Raw genomic sequence first — 20,071 nt, 5'->3', positions numbered from 1 at the left:
ACAATCTGTCCTTGACCAAATTGCCATTATGTGGCACGTGACTGTACCTTCAATGTCTAGGACCCAATCTGTTAGGGAGTTTAAATATCTGAACTCCAAAACTCAATTATCAAAAAAAAATCTTTTAGCTTACCCCAATACGATTCTGAATTTCTATTGTAACCAAACTAAGGCATTTTTAATATTTCACTCTGTATTACACAAGCAGTGCTATAACAAAAAAAAGGCGGGAATTGAAAGAAATTCACCTACTGTCCTACCACTCTGGCAGCCTAATGTCGTTCATTCTTCCCTTGGTTCATCATTAACACGAATTCTTTGTTGCGCTTGGTGGGGGAAATATGAAGGTAAATGAGGACTTTTATGCCTAGAGGCATTTCGTAGTCAGGTGTGGGTAATGACATGAAAAACCAGGTGGTCATGGTTCAGTAATATTTCCTTATCCACACAGGCCTCATTTGCGAGTTTCTCGTAGGTGCGTTCTTGGGTGTAGAAATACCGCATTTAAGAGTATGTGCTTCTTCAGCTCTCCTAGATTTCCTCAGATCGCTGATTAAATTAGTTGTTCCAAATTATACTCGTAATTGATGCACGTTCCTGTTACTTTACATTCTTGCCAAAATTTTGAACTGTCAGACTTTTAAAAATTAGCCCTGGGGCTGGCCCGGTGGTGTAGTGGTTAAGTTCACCTGCTCTGCTTTGGCAGCCCCAGGTTCGTGGGTTCGGATCCTGGGTGCAGACCCAACAATCCATGCTGTGGCAGTGTCCCACATATAAAGTAGAGGAAGATGGGCACAGATGGTAGCTCAGTGCCAGTCTTCCTCAGCAAAAAGAGGAGGATTGGTGGCAGATCTTACCTCAGGGCTAATCTTCCTAAAAAACAAAAAAAATTAGCCCATTCCTGAGAAGTGGTATCTCACGGTTTTAATTTGCATTTCCTTATTTACTAATGAACTTGAACATCTCTTCGTATGTTGATTATTTGTGTTCTATGACTTACATATTCATATTCTTTGTCCATTTTTCTATTACAGTTTATCTTTTTCTTATTTATTTGTAAAGGAGTTCTATATATATACAGGAGTCTAATACTTTATCAGTTAATATGTATGTCAGTCTATAGCTTATCTTTTCTGTTTCTTTACTAACAGAAGTTCTTAATTAATGAAGTAAAATATATGTCTTTGTCTTTTTTTTTTCCTGCTTTATCTCCCCAAATCCCCCTGGTACATAGTTGTATATCGTAGTTGCTCGTCCTTCTAATTGTGGCATGTGGGATGCCACCTCAGCGTGGCCTGATGAGCAGTGCCATGTCCGCGCCCAGGATCGAAAACAGTGAACCCCTGGGCCGCTGCAGCGGAGCGCACAGACTTAACTGCTCGGCCACGGGGCTGGCCCCCTGTGTTTGTCTTTATGATCAGAAAGCTTTTTTTTTTTTTTTTTAAGATTTTATTTTTTCCTTTTTCTCCCCAAAGCTCCCTGATACATAGTTGTATATTCTTCGTTGTGGGTCCTTCTAGTTGTGGTATGTGGAATGCTGCCTCAGCATGGTTTGATGAGCAGTGCCATGTCCACGCCCAGGATTCAAACCAACGAAACACTGGGCCGCCCGCAACGGAGCGTGCGAGCTTAACCACTCGGCCACGGGGCCAGCCCCGATCAGAAAGCATTTTTGTGCTTTCTGTGTCCTGTGTAAATCAGCCTTTCTACCCTTAATCCAGGAGGGAAGGACTCGGTGTGGTTTGCTCTTGGATCCTCAGCACACCAGGGTCCAGTATGTATTTGTTGAATGAAAGCATGACTTTCTAGTAGTATTTACTTTTATCTTTTTTTTTTTTATAAGTCTCATCAGAGTTTTGCTTTTTCAGTAGACTTTTCCCTTTTTTTTTTTTTGAGGGAGATTAACCCCAAGCTAACATCTGCTGCCAGTCCTCCTCTTTTTGCTGAGGAAGACTGGCCCTGAGCTAACATCCGTGCCCATCTCCCTCCACTTTATATGTGGGACACCTACCACAGCATGGCTTGCCAAGCAGTGCCATGTCCGCACCAGGGATCCAAACAGTGAACCCTGGGCCACTGAAGCATAACGTGTGCACTTAACCTCTGCGCCACCGGGCTGGCCCATTTAATAGACTTTTAAATGAATAAATGTTTGGCTTTGCTGATCCTTTCTTTTTTGTCTTAATCTATTTCATTAATTTTTGCTCTTTGTTATTTCTTTCCTTCAACTTTTTTGGAGTTTATTCTTTTTCTTTATGTTCAGTATTAAATTTTATCAAAGTAATACATGCATTTAGTTTAATGGAACTACAGTGTTTACTATGAAAAACAGTGGCCCCCGTCCCCCTTTTCCCCATTCTCCCTTCTTTAGAAGTAACCACTTTCTCTTCTTTTATCTGATTATTTGGTATATTTGGTTCTGTGTTTCCAAGTAACATGTTTGTGTTGCTACCTCTTGACTTTGCAGTTTTAGACATTTTTTATGAATTCCTTCTATAAAACGTGAGGACTCAGCTCACCTCCCCAACTCCTCATGCTTATCGCTGTTTCCATTCCCTGCCCTCGCTTGTAGAGTGGGAGTGTAACTTTAGTCGGAGCAATAATCAGTGTTTTACATTCTCAAACACTATTCACAACTGATCCATAGTAAATTATGACAACTTTTGCTTTCCTCAGCAATCTATTCCCAGAGTTCATTGCTTCTTAGCTTCATTTCTATTGGTCACTGGTTTAAGCTCAGCCCTTCTCTGGCTGGCTGCATCTCAGGCCTTTCGGGTGATTCGTTAGTCATGCTGACCGTTCCATTTTCCTGGAAAAGCCTCTTCTGGACCATCTGACCTGCTCCATGCTGGAATGCTTGGTGCCCAGCTGTCATCCTCCTGCGAGTCCCCTCTCTCCCAGGCTGCGTAGCCCATGGCATCTTCTTTCTTGGTTGACTTTCTTCTTTGAGTGGCACACATCTTCCAGTAGCTTCCTAAGAAAGGATGCATGGGAATAAGTTTTTTGCAACCTAATATGTCTCTGAATGTCTTTTTTCTGCTTGATACTTTCTGGATAGTTTGACTAAATAGAATTCGGCACTGGAAATCTTTTTCCTTCGGAGTTTTGAAGACTTTGCTCCATTGTTTTCTCGACCTCAGTCTGCTGTTGAGAAATCCAAAATCATTCCACTTCTTCACCACTTGGGAAGTATCTTTCTCTCGGAAAGCTTGCAGGATCTCCTCGTTTACTCCCGTGTGCTGAGGTTTCTTGGAGTGTTGCCTGGGTGGTTCTGTATCTGTATCGCTGAGACCCGGTGAGCCTGTGCTTGGGTATTTGGTGGGCCTTTCCATCTGCAATCCCTGCCCTTTGGTTCTAGGACATTTTCGTCTAGCGTTGTTTGATTTCCACTTCAGTTCACTCTTCATGGAGTGCTTGATACCTCCTGGACCAATCTTCTAATTTTATCTTTGTGTTAAAATTTCCATCTTTGTGCCTTTTTGTTGTAGTTTTTGACAAGTTTCTTCAAGTTTATCTTCCAGTTCTTTTATTGAGCTTTAAAAATATTTTTAAATTATTTTCGATGTTTTAGCTGATTAAAAATGCAATAAAATTCACCAATTTTAAGTGTAATATTTGATCAGTCTTGACAAATTTATACAGTTGTGTAACCATCACGAAATCAAGAAAAATAACATTTTTGTCATCCCTGAAAGTTCCCTCTTACCCCTTTGCCGTCAGTCCCTTCCCCCTCCCCAGCCCACTGCTCTGCCGATGTCGCTGTTTACCTTCCCGGGCGTTCATAGGAGGGGGAGTGTACAGGATGTGCTCTCGTATCTGACTTCTTTCACTCGGCACATTATCTTTGAGGCTCATCCTTGCTGTTTCGTGTGTCAGTAGTTCCTTACCATTGCTGAGTAGCATTCTCTTCTATGACCTTCCCACTGTTTGTTCATGCGTTCATCATTATTGAACATTGGGGTTTTCAGGTTTTGGCTAAAGCTGCTGTGAACATTCTGGTACAAGTGTGGGCATGATTTTTAGTTCATATGCTTTTTGTGGACATATGTTTTCACCAAGGCAGATGTCTAGAAGTAGGATTGCTGGGTGTAAACTAAATGTGTGTTTAACTTTGTAATAAACTGTGAAACTGTTTTCTCAGTGACCCTTCCACTTTGCCTTCCCACAGTGGTGTGTGTGGGGCCCAGGTGTTTCCTGCTGTGCTGCTTAGGCCTCCAGCAAAGTGCTGGGTAGCAGCTGTGAGGGGCCGCCCTGCTTGCTCCCCATCTTAGGGGAGAGCATCCAGCCTTCCACCATTGGTGTGATGTCGGGAGTAGGCTTTTTTGTAGATGCCCTTTATTAGGTGAGAAAGTTTACACCTTTTCCTGGTTTGATGAGAGTTTTGTCGTGGATGGGTATTAAATATTTGCCAAATGCTTTTCTGAATCCTTAAGATGATGCAATGGTTGACATAGTGAATTACATTGATTGGTTTTAAGATATCAAATCAAATTTGCATTCCTGTAATAAACCCAACTTAGTCTTGATTTGTTATCCTTTTTAAATATTGCTGGATTTAATTTGCTAACATTTTGTTAAGAATTTTTGCATCAGTACTTGAGGGCTATTAGTCTGTAATTTTGTGTCCTCGTAATATCTTTGTTTTTGGTATCAGAGTAATGTTAGTGTCATAAAATGAATTTGGAAGTTCCCCCTTTTCTGTTTTCTGAGAAAATGTGTGTAGAATTGGTGTTATTTCTTCATTAAACGTTTGGCAGAACAGTGCAGTCTTCTGGGCCAGGGATGTTCCTTGTGCGGAAGTTTTAAACTTCGTGTTCACTCTCGGCGGCTTTCTTCTCTTCTGTGGGCCACAGCTGTTTGCCGACTCGGCCTCCGCAAACCCTGATCTCTCTCGCTTCGGTTCACTCAGACCCCTGGGCTGCTCCGTGCTCTGTGCTCTGACCTGGCCCTGCCTCCGGGGGTCTGTATCTGTCACTGTCATTTGTCCATGGCCTAAAAACAGTTGTTTCTTTCTTTCTTTTTTTTTTTTCTGGCTTTTTAACTGTTTTTGGCAGGAATTCTCTATTGAGTTTTCAAATTCTGCCATCATTTTTAATTTCCAAGAGCTCTTGTTTCTCTGAATATCGCTCTAAATATTTATAAAGTTTTATTCATGTTTTACAGTTAAAATGCTTTACCTCTAAAGATAATGATTTTCAAAAGCATTTTCTTCTCCCTTCATAGGTTCTGTGTTCTCGAATTTTCTCTTTGATTAGTTTATCTCTTTCTTGCTAGAAGCTTCCCCAGCTATCTAGTGACTCCCTATTGTCTGCCCCACTCAACAGTGGGAGGACTGACGTCCTTTTAAGAAGCTGTGCGTGGGTGGGTCAGTGGGGCTTAGGCTTCGGCCGGCCTCTCCTGCTGCCAGCTGCCCTGGTGTCCTCAGCCCAGAGCAGCTTTGATGTACCCTCTCCGGAGAAAGAGCCTCCCTTCTTTGCCCAGTCAGGAGAGGGAACTCCTCCGTCCGTAGAGGGGGAGGGATCTGGAATCCCTCCTAAACTGACCTTCAACCAGTCCTCCTTATTGTGGCAGCCCCACCCCTCCACTTCAGCCGTACCTGATGGTGCCAGTTCTGGAACCTTTTGAAACGGAGGGGCGACTTCTTGACCACACTGTGTAGGGCCTGGGCTCATACTCCTCGCATGCCTTGCTTGAAGCCCTTCGGGTATATATTTTAAAACCATACCCTTTTCTTTTGAATGTGGGTCAGTGCAGCCTGGCGTGTGGCTCCCTAATTCAGCCCACCCTGAAGTGCCCTGGGCCCCAGCCAGAGCTGAGCCTGAGTGCCCATCCGAGCCTGCTCTATCACAGGACAGTCGGTTTCGGTGAGTCCAGTCTTTCTACACCTCAGCTACTCTTCAGCGCAGAAAAAATGGTGCATTTGACTCCCTTCTTAATAAACAATTAGATGAATGTTACCCTGTAACAGAAAACATGAAAAAGACAAATATTCTCTAAAATGCACAGATGATGTGTTTCTATGATCACAATCAGGAAGAGGCTTTACTAGACATCAGTAGCTGCTGAAAAAGAAAGCTAACAAGTGGTTGTTTTTCTTGAGCCAAATTATTATTTTTTAAAGCCATCTCCTGGATTTTTTAAAGTAAACTTTTTTGAGGTAATACTAACACAGAAAAGTACACGGATCATAAGTGTACAACTCAACAAAATTTTACAGTAAAAATACATCTGCATAATCAGCACCTACATCAAGAAATAGACTGTTACCAGCACCCCGGAAACCTCCGTCCCCTCTGTTTCTTTTGTCCTAAAGATAACTACTACCCTGACCATAGCTTCGTTTTGCCTATTTTTAAATTTCATGTGAATGGAATCATACGGTGTGTACCCTTCTGTGTTTGACTTCTCTCCTTCAGTGGTGTATTTGAGATTCATCCATGTTGTCACAGGTAGCAATAGTTAGTCCGTTCTCACTGATGTACAATATTTTGCCATGTAAACCTACCGCTACTCATACATTCTACTGTTGCTAGACGTTTGGTTTATTTCTAGCTTGAGTCTATCATGAATAGTACTGCGATGAACATTCCTGTGCGTCTTTTAGAGAATATATGCATACATTTATCTCGAATATATAGCTAGGAGTACTTTGTTCATCAATTTGTGAGCTTATTATACACTGCCAAATAGTTTTCCAAAATGCTTATACCAGGCTATACTCCAACCAGCAGGATATGAGGGTTCCATATTCTCTTATATACTTAGTATTATTTTTTTTAATTTTCACATTGTAGAGGATATATTGAATATTTCCTGTCTCAGCTTGTTACTGCTGAAATTAATCATCCTTTTTACTTTTATTAACTGTTTAAATATCCCTCTTTTCTAAAGTAACTATGTGTCTTTCCCCCATTTTCTGTTTAGTTGTCTGATCTTTTCTTATTGATTTGTAGGGATGTATATTTGGGATTTGAGTCCTCTGTCATATAGATATGTGTATTGCAAACATTGTTTCCCACTCTGGCCAATGATGTCATTTGATAAACGGAAGTTCTAAATGTTTCAGATAGTCCAATTAATCAAGGTTTTCTTCCCCCGGTGGCTAGTGCCTTTTGTGTCCTACTTAAGACATCAGTGCCATGAAGATCTTGTATGTTTTCCTTTAGCAGCTTTATTCTTTTGTCTTTCATACTTAGGTCTACAGTTCACACGGAAGATTCATTATTCATTGTTTTCCATGTGGATATCCAGCTGGCCCAGGATCCTTTACTGAAAAGACTGTCTTTTCCCCGTTGTACTGCGCTGTCACCTTTGTCATGCTTAAGTTGACCTCATGTGCATGGGTCTGATTCTGGCTCTATAGTCTATTCCACTGGTCTGTTTGTGTACAGGTCTATTTGTGGACTCTCTTCCGTTTCATTCTTGTTGTCTAATCTTGTGCCAATACAACACTGTTTTAATTACTCCAACAGTATATTGTCTTACAATTGATGTTCTAAGTCCTCCAGCTTTGTTCTTTTCTTTGTTTATAGAATTTTAGAATTGGCTATTCAATTTCAACAAAATTTCTACTGAGATTTTGATAAGAATTGGCCTGAATCTGTAGATTAATTGGGGAAAATGAGGAGTATTCCATTCTATAAATATAGTATATCCCTACAGTTGTTTAGGTTTTCTTTAATTTCTCTGAAATGTTTTTGTAATTTCATGTGCATAGTTCTTGCACATCTTTCATAGTATTATAGTTATTTCTAACTCTTTGTTGTTTTTGATGCAATTATAAATATGTTTTGAAAGTTTCATTTTCCAATTATTTGTTGCTGGTATATAGGTTTTTATATATTGATCTTGTGTCCAGAAACTTTACTGAATTCTCTTGTTAATTCTAAGAGATTGTCCACAAAGTATTATGCATTTTTATATGAACATAATCATATTAGCTGAGAATAATGACATTTTATTTCTTCCTTTGCAAACTTTTATTTTTTCTCTCTTAGCCTTGTACTGGTCCAGACTTCTGTTACGGTGTCCAACAGAAGAGGTGACAGCAGACATGCTCGTTTCAGCCCCGTCTGATGTTTTCAGTATTTTACAATTAACTGCGATGTTTGTTGTAGATTTTTGAGGGATACTCTTTTATCAGATTAAGGAAATTCTGTTCTACTCCTACTCGGCTGTGAATTTTTATCATAACTGAGTGTTGAATTGGGTCAGATGCCTTTTCAGCATCTATTGAAATAATGATGTGATTTTTCCCTTTATTTTGCTAATGTGGCGAATGACGTTGAGTGATTGAAGTATGAGAACATCCTTGAATTTCAACTTATTTGTAACATATTATCCTTTTTTATGTCATACCTTTTGCTAATATTTTGTTTGGGAATTTTATCTGTGTTCATGAGACAGAATGGTCTGGGATTTTATATTTTTTTAATTGTCCTTCTCAGATTCTGGTAGGTTGTGCTGACTTCATAAAACCAGTGGAAGTCTTCCTTCTTTTCAGTGCTCTGGAAGAGCTTGTGTAAGATTGTGTTATTTCTTCTTTAAATGTTCAGAAGAATTCACTGGTGAAGCCATCTCTGCAAGGAAATTTCTTTGTGAGAAGGTTTTAATTTGAAGATTCAATTTATTTATTAGATATAGGACCATTCAGATTTTCTGTTTCTTCTTTTGTCTGTTTTGGTACATTGTACCTTTCTAGGAATTGGAGTCTTTGTCTAAACTGTCTAATTTATTGGTATAAAGTTTCCTCATTATCTTATTATCTTATCAATCTCTGTGGAATCTGTCCTGATGTCACCTTTATCGTTCTTGATCTTGGTAGTATGTGCCTTCTCTTTTTCTGATTAGTCTTTCTAGAGGTCTGTCAATTTTTTATTAAGTTACTAATTTCTGTTATCTTTATTATTTCTTTCCTTCTCCTTTGGGTGCACTTTGCTATTTTTCTAATTTCTTGAGATTGATCATCAATATAGACAAATAGATCATTGCACATTTCCTCCTGACGGTGGTTGTAGCTGCATCCTATAAGTTCCAGTTCATGTTTTTATTATCATTTAGTTTAAAATATTTCCTAATTCTTGTTGTGATTTCTTTTTTGATCTATCAATTATTTAGAAATGTATTGCTTAATTTAGAAACGTCTGTTGATTTTCTAATTATCTTTTTGGTATTTTGGTATTCATTTCTGGCTTTATTCCACTGAGTTCAGAGAACATATTCTGAATGGTCTCAGTCCTGTGAAATGTGTTCATGCTGCTTCATGGCCCAGTATGTGGTCAGTCTTGGTAAGTGTCCTGTATACTCTTACATATAATGGGTGTTCTGTCATTGTTCAGTATAGTGTTCTAAGTATATCAATTAAGTCAAGTTTGTTTTTCTGGTTGTTGAGATCATCCCTATTCTCAATAGTTTGATTACTGAATTATTGAGAATGGTATGTAAACATATCTCACTGTAATTGTTAAGATTTCTCTATTTTTCCTTTTCATTCTCTCAATTTTTACTTTATACATTTTGAAGTTGCGTTATATTCAAATATAGACTTGTTATATGTTCCTGGAGAATTTACCCTTTTGTCAATATGGAATATCTTAAAGTCTGTTTTCTCTAATATTGTGAGATTTGTCTGATATTAGTTTATGTACACCAGCTTTCTTGTGGTTAATGCTTACATGGTAAATCCTTTCCCATTCTTGTCTTTTCTATATTTCTGTGTCTGTATTTTTGGTATTTCTCTTCTAAGTGGCATTTAGTTTTATTTTATTTTTTTTCCAGTCTCACAATCTAAGTTTTTTAATAAGATAACTTAGACCAGTTACTAATATATATGAGATTGGACGTCTACTATCGTATTATTTATTTTCTATTTTACTCTCCTGCTTTAAATACTTTTTTGTCTTCTATCTTGCCTTGTCTTAAGTTAACTATTTTTAGTGTTCCATTTTCACCCTGTATTAGCTAGTTTATGTACTTTCTTTAACTAGTCTTTTATTGATAAGTCTAATAAGTAAAACCAGCTTATTATTATCCAAAATTAATTTTTACTTTTAATAATTCAGACAATGCTAGTACCTTAGAACATTAATTCTGTTTTCTTCCTTCAACCTTTTGTGTTATTTTTGCTATGTATTTTAGTTATGTATATGTTTTCAACCTCTGAAGACATTATGATTATTGTCTTGTGCAGTAATATTTTTATTTATCCATGTATTCACTCTCTCCATTGGTTTTCATTCCTTCTTACATTTCCTCGTTTCTGCCTGGAGCACTCTGATCATCATTTCTTTTCCTTTTTTTCTTTCTTTTTTTTTTTTTGCCTGAGGAAAACTAGCCCTGAGCTAACATCTTGCCAGTCTTCCTCTATTTTTCGTGTGTGGGACACCGCCACAGCATGGCTGATGAGTGGAGTATGTCTGGCCTCAGGATCCGAACCCATGAGCCTAGGCTGCCGAAGTGGAGTGTGCAGGCCTTGAACCACTCGGCCATGTGCCTGGCCCTGTTGTCACTGTGTTCTTTTAACGTGGGTTTTCTGATGACACAGTCTCTTTTTATTTGTATGGAAGTATCTATTTCATAGTCACTTTTTAGGAATATTTTCTTTCTATTGAATCCTAGTTTGGCAGTTACATTCTTTCAACACTTCAGATGTTGCTTCATTGTCTTCTGCCTTCCATTGTTTTTGTTGAAAAGACAGCTGTCTGTCTTATTTTTCCTCCTTTGAAGGTAATGTGTTTTTTCTCTCAAGCACCTTTCAAGATGGTCTTGGTTTTCAGTGGTTTACTATGACGTGCCTAGGTGGATTTTCTTTGTATTTATTCTGCTTAAAGTCTGTATTCCTTCTCCAATTCATTTTTCAGCCTTTATTTTTTCAAATAATGTTTTTGCCCCATTCTTTTCCTCCGCCCATTCCAGAACTCGAGTCACACATATGTTCAGCCTTTTCACTATGACTTATATGTCTCTTTTTAAATTTTTTTCCTCCAGGTTTTACCATGGATGTTTTCTGCTTATGTGTTTTTCTATTCACTATTCTTCTTTTCTACTGTGTCCAATATACTGTTAAATCTATCTATTGAGTTCTTAATTTCAATTATTATATTTTTCAGTTCTAGAATTTTCATTTGATTCTTTGGTTCCAATCCTCTGTTGAAATTCTCCTTCTTATCTGTTTTATTGACCATATTAATTACACATTGTAAAATCCATATCTGATAACTTGGGTGTCTGAGTTCTGTGGGTCTTTGTCTATTGTCTGTTTTTCTCTTGATTCAGTTTCTTAGTACTCCTGGTACTTTTTGATTGAATCCGTTATGTGTGACCTTATGTGTGAAGGAGTGAAGAGGCTCTGGATGCTGTTGTATTCCTCCAGAGGAGACTGGCTTTCTCCTCTGACAGGCAGCGGGAGTGCAAGCAGGCCCCTCTCATCCAGCCAGGACTTGTTGGCTAGAGATGGGGTGCAATGTTTGTAAAGCTTTGCCCGTCTCTTGTTTGCCCTTACTGCTAGGTTGTAGCCCTCCAGGAGGCCCAGTGGAGAGCTTCACGTTTGCTGCAACCACCACTCTGCCTTCTTTGGAGGGTCCTAAACTCCAGTTTTTGACTTTACAGTACCATAAGACTATAGAAAGTTCTGAATTTCTGCTTAGCTTAGGCTCTTGCCCTGAGTAGCATAAGAATTCAGCAAGTTCTATGAGGAAAAAACCACTAAGTGTTGGGATCACCTCTCTATTTCCCTTCTCTTCCAAATATTAGACTGTCCAGTTTGCCTCAAGTAACTTCTGATGCCTTTAGACAGAATATATTTTTAATTCAGATTTTCCTATTGTTTTCTGCAGGAATGCTGGTCTGCTACAGGCTGCTCTGTCAGGTCCAGAAGTGAGAGCCAGCCCCAAGGTCTTCAGTTTGGGCAGTACCGGCATACCCAACCCTTCTTTCTGCTGAGCACAGATGCGTTACTCTGAGCTGACCAGAATTTCAGCCTTGAAAGGCACCTCTTTATCTTTCTTTTCCAGATATATAAAGTAGATTATTTTTTGATTGTAGCTCTTTGTAGATTTTTCTGGAGTAAGTACCAAAAAAAAGTGACAAGGGAGGCTGTTCTTAATAGGATTTCCCGGGAACCTCTGCATCATCTGTGTTTAGTCTCTAGTCCTCATCATTGCATTTCCTAGTACAAAGTCTTAAATAGACTTAACATAAAAGGCAGATATTCACAAATATATACGGAAAAGTAAAGTGCAATTCAGAACTCTGCTTGTTAATATCAAGGTACCCATGAACCCCAGTGAGACAGTTGTTGAATAAGTATAGAATTTGTGTGTTGGGAGAGGACTCATTTTGTCAGATAATTCATAGACCATGGTGCCCATCCCAGTAGCAGAATCCCACTTCTAGTGACTAGTAGACTCCTTTCCTCGGTGCAGGGCCTCTCCTTCCTGGACATGCTGGTGTGTCCTGGCAGGTTTGCTGCTTTGTCTCAATTTCCTGTGCTCACACATATGTCCTCATGGTACATTTTCCTCAAATGGATGTCACAGTATTCATATAGGTTTGAAAATATTGCTTGCTCACTGATAGCAGGAGGTCCCAATATGATTGGTAGATATGAGTATTTCACACAGCCTTTATAGTAGCCTAAATTTTTAATATCCATCTGAATGCTAAAATGAGTATAAAATACAAAATGTTCATTTTAGTAGTTACTCTGGAGCTGAATTTTTTTTCTACCAAGTGTTGACCTCTAGTTTAAATGGTTTCTTCAGGCCACATCTGGGCTATCACTAAAATAGACAAGGTACATTTTTTTTCTTATCTGTTGGTATGGTTTTGTCTGTATAGGTTTTTTTGAGGCTTAGAAAGTCAGGGAACTTCTCTGTAATCACAAAGAAAATAAGTGTTGTACCCACCATCCCAACCCAGGCCTGTGACCTGCACTCAGGCTCTTCTGCCTTATCCATTATCCATTAGGTCACCCCTCCTGCTGTGTCCTCTGTGAATCTCCTCCCTTTTCCTTTCTTATCTTCACTGCAAGAAATCTTCAAAACTAAAACCAATTTGTTACCATTATAAATAGGCTCACCTTCTTATCCCAACTACAAGTTTTACTAGGATAAAACAGACGTTTTTCTTTTTGCTGTCTTTCAGACTGGATCACTATGCCTGTAGGTAGGAAATCTACTCTCAAGGCAGATATTCCTGAAGAAGGATTGGATCGGTGGGTGATAAAGGAGAGACTCACTAGAGATGGTCACTGGAAATGTGACAGCCTATTGGAACGTCAGCATAGAGGCCAGGAGATGAAGTTGCAGCAAGCGGTACTCGCTCACCAGAAAACCTTGTCTGTGGTTAGTGACCAGGAATGTGATGAACCTGGGAAGTGCTGCACCGTGAGCTCATCTTTTGTTCAAAGTCAGGGATTACAGTCTAGCAAAAAAGCCTTTGAGTGTAGTGAGTGTGGAAAAGTTTTCACTAAGAGTTCAGTCCTTAATAAACATCAGAAAACTCATACTAATAAACTTAATGCAAATCAGAAAACTCTTATTAAAGAGAAACGATATGAATGTAGAGAATGTGGGAAAGCCTTTCACCAGAGTACACACCTTATCCATCACCAAAGAATTCACACTGGTGAGAAACCATATGAATGTAAGGAATGTGGAAAGGCCTTCTCAGTGAGCTCCTCACTTACATATCACCAGAAAATTCATACTGGAGAGAAACCTTTCGAATGCAACTTATGTGGAAAAGCTTTTATCCGAAATATCCACCTTGCCCACCATCACAGAATACATACTGGAGAGAAACCTTTTAAATGCAACATATGTGACAAAGCCTTTGTGTGCAGGGCACATCTTACCAAACACCAGAATATTCATAGTGGAGAGAAACCCTATAAATGTAATGAATGTGGGAAAGCCTTCAATCAGAGTACCAGTTTTCTTCAGCATCAGAGAATTCACACTGGAGAGAAGCCCTTTGAATGTAATGAATGTGGAAAGGCCTTCAGGGTGAACTCTTCCCTTACTGAACATCAGAGAATTCATACTGGAGAGAAACCTTATAAGTGTAGCGAATGTGGGAAAGCTTTCAGGGATAATTCATCGTTTGCTCGACATCGGAAAATTCACACTGGAGAGAAACCATACAGATGTGGTTTGTGTGAGAAAGCCTTCAGGGACCAGTCAGCCCTAGCCCAGCATCAGAGAATTCACACTGGGGAAAAGCCCTACACGTGTAACATATGTGAGAAAGCCTTCAGTGACCACTCAGCCCTCACTCAACACAAGAGAATTCACACTAGAGAAAAACCCTACAAATGTAAGATCTGTGAGAAAGCCTTTATCCGAAGCACACACCTTACTCAACATCAGAGGATTCACACAGGAGAGAAACCCTATAAATGTAATAAATGTGGGAAAGCTTTCAACCAGACTGCCAACCTCATTCAGCATCAGAGACATCATATTGGAGAAAAGTGACGTGACGGGAGTGTAGATGGAGGAGCTTTAAGACTGAATTTATGAGTTATTAAATGTAAGCGAGTCATTCTAGAGAATAACCAGGAACACTACAGTGAGACAGTCATTTTATTTACTGAGAGTCAAGCTTCACGATATTGTGGGTTTTGAGAGTTTAGGAATGGCAAACCCTCCTCGTGGTTCAGTGCTGCCTCAATTGAACACCAGTGCTGTTTAATAGTCTGAATTACCAAGTGTCAGAACCAAAATGGATCTTCATTGACAACCTAGAAATTGGTTTATCAAATTTATGTTTTGACTGTTAAGACAAATTATAAAATTGTAAAAATTAAGGTTGAGAAGCAAAGGAACACAAAAGTAAGAAAATGGCCTACAAGCATTTTACTCTACTTGCTTCTCTTATATAAGAGGATTCCCACCTCAATGGAACCCTCTGTTCTCCACACCCACACTCCCGATGCCCAGTGTAAAGACGCGCAGCCACCCTGGTCAGCCCAGGACTTACTTGAATTATGCTCCCCGCCTTCTGCTTCAAGCCATGTGGGGCCAGGTCTCCCTGGGCTATGTGTCCACTGCTGCTTACCTGTATTCTCCTTCTGAGACACTTCATTTGAATGGCATGTCCCTCTTTTGCTTTAGCAACTCCTAAGTGGTAACATTGTGTCACTTATTACCATCCCGTTTGCCCTTGGGGAATGTGGTGATCTGATCTCATACACAGTCCATGATACTGGGTGTTGCAGTCAAACCCAGCTTTCAGAACTTGGGACCTCTGTCTGGGAGGCAGAGGTTAATCAAAATCTTGAGTTACCCACTTCCTCTGGGCCTCAGTTCGACTCTAACCCTGGGACGATACCTAAAGCAGGGCCTTAGTCTGTGTGGATACCCTCCAATTCTGCACTGCAGTCTACACACAGCAGTCAGGGCATGCGCAGCTTCAGGTGTGGCGATCCCAGCCACCTAGTGGTGTCCCAGGCCACCTCCACTTCTGGGACTTGGCATTTCTTGATGTGCAACTGCATGAAAGGTTGGAACCCCAAGGCCAGCTCCCAGAAGGCTCTGACCCACTCTCTTCCCCTCAGCTGGGCTGTCCTCTGTGTCCCCTGCATTAGAGTGTATTTGTTACTACTGGGATATTGACCTGCTGCATCCTAGTTCTTGCCCTACTTTTGTCCAGTTTTCTGAAGGTATTTACTCTGTTCACAGGAAAGGCAGAGAGCTTTGAATTTCTGCTTTTGGATTTGAAAGTAGCCATTCCTTCTCCGGCCGGGTATGGCACTCCTTAAAGACTCTCCCATCCTTACAGTGGTGGGCGACATGTTGAATGATTCTACAGGTCAAGAAGTGGTCAGCTACACTGTGACATTCTCTGGCAGGGGCAGTGTCCATGCTCAGAAGTTTGATTGAGACTCTAGTCCTACAGGTCCAGTCTCCATCTTTAAACCTTCAGTGCTTTCAGTGGAAATCACAGATAAAATAACATCTCTGTGCCTTCACACACTCAGCCTCTGGTGGCATTCTCCCCTTCCGCTCCACAGAGAATGGGGAGCCCACACCACTGCAGGCTGGAACACATCATGTAATGAAGATGGAAGAGCAAGTAAACTGTCATTCCAGGAAGCAAAGTGGCAGGGTGCTGGCCTGTGGAACAGCTGTCCATCAGGTTGGGCAATCTGCTGGCCCCTACACATGCTGCACCTCAGCTCCAAGGCTCAGAAGAGGCTGTTGTCCATCATGTTGGAGTCAGTCCCTGCTGCAGACACCTGCCTTCAGTGCTATCCGTGTGGCCTGCCTGGTCCTGACTGTCACTCTCTCACCTTGAATCCCTGAGAAATACATTGCCAATTTGTTGTTCATTTTGTTTGTTATTAACAAGAGCTGTCGCCACTTGGTCTGTGCCTGCAGTTGAGCCAAGACCTGCTGCCGCTTTAAGGGCTCCATTCATCGCAGTGACAGCCCCAGGAGCTGTTCCTCCACCCGAACCAGTGCAGTCTGAAGCCCTCCATCTGGGATCAGTCCATGCTCCCTGAGCCCACCTCCTAGCAGGCTTGGGTCTTCAGGGAATTCGACTCTGAGGTGCCTGTTCACTCGTCCCTGTCTGGAGGGATGAGCTGGGCCAGCCTGGATACACTCATGGGACTGCTGCTGGACCAGGCCATTAGCTCTGGCTCGGTGACATTCTGCCATATGATCAGCACCTCACTGCGTGACTTTCTCAACCATAGGCATCAGCATTTTCCTGGGTGCTATTCTGTACTTTTCTAATCTGAAGTAGTATGGCTCTCTGGGCAGTCGGACCTCCCCCAGCATCACCTTTGGCTGACCCCTAAAAGTGCATTTTTGAGAACCCTGAATTAAAGATCCTCAGCTACCTTCTCTTCTGCCAACTGATCTGCATGGTGTTAGACAAGATGTTGGCAATTATTGGGAGGGACTTTACCCCACCCTCAGCCAGGTTAATCCCAAGACATCCAGAGAGTCCTAGGAAGAGGAGTTCATTGCATACCTCACTTTTCTAGTCTTACTGATTGACCACATAGAGGCTGACTGTGACAGACGGTCAGGACCACTCTTTGGGACCCTTCAGGGTTACAGAGTTTGCAAGCTGGTAACGTGCCGCCCTCAGCACATCCAGATGATCCCCCACTACTTCCTGCCCCACGTGGTGCACAGACTTCCTGGTACACCCACAACTATGCTATCTCAAGATGACGAATCTGCATGTGGCAGAGGGACTGCTGAACTTACATGCGAGCCAGTCTCCCCAGCCCCCTCACCTGGACTATAGAAAAAGCTATGAGCCAGAGAAGCAGACCTAGGACCCCCCTCCCACATCAGAGCTCTCCTGGCGTACTTTGGAATTGTCCAGGGAGCAAACCCATTGGAGGTGCCAACCCTGCTCTGCCCAGGGGAAGGGGTTTCAGTAGAGGGTTAGCATCTAGACTTATAGTCTTCAATGCCTGTGGGCTCCCATGAACAGCTGCTGAAACTGCCTGCTCTCGAGGGAAAAAAAATTGCTCCAAGTTTCCCCTTTCAGTTTCCTCGAATCCCTCTCTCTCGTCAGGTCTTCCTCATCTCCAGCTGATTGGTTCTACACCTAGCTTCTCCCCATCCACCTGGGTCTGCCCAGCCTTGACAGCGGCATCTCCGTGAGGTGGTGCCCTCCTCCATCTCCAGCACTGCTCTGCCACGGCACCTTGGCCGCCGCAGACTCAGGCTTCCAGCTCACTGTGCGTGAGCAGCAGAGGCTTGGGTCAGAAGACCCCTGAACTGCATGCATGCCTTTGGTTGGGAAAACCCTTCCCCTAAGCATGGATTGAGTCCAAGAACAGGCGTCTGATTCCTCTCGATTCATTCCTGTTGCCCCTGCTCCTCACACTGCCCTCCCGTTTGCTGCTGGACCAGCCAGCAGGACGACATGGAGACAAGACACACCCGCCCTGCTTCATCCTGCAGAAGGAGGGTTCCCAGCTTCGCAGCCCACCTCCACTCCTGCTGAATATGTTTTTGGTAGTATTTTTACTTTTAATATTTTTATACCTGTTTATGAAGGAGAAAAAATAGAAGGCTTGATTGTTTGCCATCACTGAAGCACTTCTCAGTTGTGCTACCACTCATTGTCCACAAGTGCCAGGATTTGGTCGCCCGGACATATCCCTCCTTGTTCTGTGTGTTACCCTACACACCACACATCACTGTCCTTAAAAAATCGTTGCCATAAGAATTATTATCACTGTGTTTTTCTGAAAATAAATGAGGAAAGTTCCTGGTGTTCCAAGATGTACAAGTTGCATTTGTGTTGGCTGCTTATCCAATTAGATGTCACTGAGACATGGCCAGAGTCGTGCTTCCAAGCGTTTTTTATCTTTTTATGGCCAGTCTTGTTCTGGATCCCCACAATGACCAACCAGACCTGCCTGGCCCCAGAAACCGTAGTGTTCAGGCTGTGGGATGGAAAGATCTATATGCCTGTCACTGGGAATAACAGCTAACGTTCGAGGGCGCACCTCGTGCCACGTACTGTTGTAAGCACTCTGCACTTGAAGGTGGAAGAAAGAGGTTTGGAAACTTCAGAAGTCGCAAAGCTGGTAAATGGTGAATCAAGGACTTGACCCAGGCGGGGTAGCTCCAGAGCCCACGTGCTCACCTACTGTGTTCAGCCGTCTCTTCTATGACACATTCCAGGCCACCCTAGAGAGCCACCTGGCTCCAGACACGGGGGTGGGGCTGGCATGGCTATTGGTGGGTGGGAGGTTGTGCAGCAAGTTCCCAGTCTTGCGGCCGTGCTCCAGGCACGGTTTTCCACATGCACTTCTGCAAGAAGACCTTTCTTCAGCCTTGGGCTGACCAGGTGGGAAGAGTTCAGGTGCTCTTCCAACCTGAGGGTGCAGGAGCCGTGAGTTCACAGATAGGTATCTGAGCCCTGGGCATCCCCTGGTACAGCCTGTGATAGCCATGCAGGTGCTGGACCCAGGCCCAGTGAGAGAGACGCTAGGGAATGCCCCTTGTGGAGGTGACCCAAAAGAGGAAAGCTGAGGCCAGTGGCCAGAGGAACATAAAGGGGCCATAGTCATTAATTTAAAAATTTCTGCCAAGCATAGTATATGTGGTTATAGACGCGTATAGTTACTACTTCCATGAACCTTAAATGGGGAAGACAGGTAGTATGAAAGGAAACGAAGAATTAGCAAATAATTGTAGTGTATGCAATGAGTCAATAGAATGGGATGCTACGAAAGAGTGTCGGGCCAGCTTTGGTGTGGTTAGGGAAGGCCTCAGTGAGGAATTAACTGGTGACAAGAGACACACAGGATGGGTGAGTGAGAAAGGTTTGGGCGTTCTAGACAGAGTAAACAGCTCGTGGGAAAGCTCAGAGGCACAACTGGCTTGGGCTGGTTTAAAGAGGTGTGAGTGGAGCCCAGCATGTCGGGACCTAGGTGAGCAGGACGAGGTTTGGCAGGAAGCGGGGCAGCCCTCAGCGAGCTCTGGGCACTGCCTACGTGCGGGGGAAGCTACTACCACGTTTTAGACTGCGTTTCAAACTTCCAAGCTACAGATAGTTTCTATTGATATATAAATTTTACCAGAACATGAAAGATGGAAAAATTTCTAATTAATTTGTCCTTTCCCAATTAATTTCCCTTGCGGTGAATAAGAAATTTCAAAGTTGGAAAAAAACTGTTCATCACCTAAAGTTCAATTACTAATTTGTTCACTAATATTCCTCAACTGAGATACAAGGTTGCTCTCTGACACATATATTACCTAAGATTTTATAATTCCTAGTCATTGTGATAAGAAAAATAAAGGAGTTATAAACTTCTCCCTGCGGGGACAAGCCAGGTTCCCCCTGGTGAATGGCCCCAGGCTCCTCACCAGTCTTTCTGGTCCCCTCCAGTCCATCTCCCACTCCAGCCACCATCGACTTGTCCACCCCACGGACCCAGCCATGGCTCTCACCTGCTCAAGCCTTTCAGTGGCTCCCCTTGGCCGAGGGTGGAAAGCAAGGCCGTCAAGACCCTTCACAACCAGATCTGTCTAGCCTCTCCAGCCTCCTCGCCCCGCCTATCCCACGGCAATGGAGAGCTCCTGGC

At 42.2% G+C, this 20,071-nt stretch overlaps 1 protein-coding gene across 17 annotated transcripts in view; it reads left to right on the top strand.

Moving 5' to 3' along the window:
* Positions 1–18,257, top strand: part of LOC103540006 (zinc finger protein ZFP2) — a 103,990-nt gene extending 85,733 nt beyond the window's left edge. For all 17 annotated transcript variants that reach the window (XM_070570111.1, XM_008506517.2, XM_070570110.1 and 14 more), the window contains one exon: positions 13,144–18,257. In XM_070570111.1, coding sequence (XP_070426212.1) covers positions 13,144–14,477 — 1,334 coding nt within the window. In that variant the 3' untranslated portion in view covers positions 14,478–18,257. The remainder of the gene's footprint in view (positions 1–13,143) is intronic.
* The last annotated feature ends 1,814 nt before the right edge of the window (positions 18,258–20,071 follow it).

Source organism: Equus przewalskii, chromosome 13 (genome assembly GCF_037783145.1).
Source record: "Equus przewalskii isolate Varuska chromosome 13, EquPr2, whole genome shotgun sequence".
NCBI lineage: Eukaryota > Metazoa > Chordata > Mammalia > Perissodactyla > Equidae > Equus > Equus przewalskii.
This window is presented reverse-complemented; position numbering and strand designations above follow the sequence as displayed.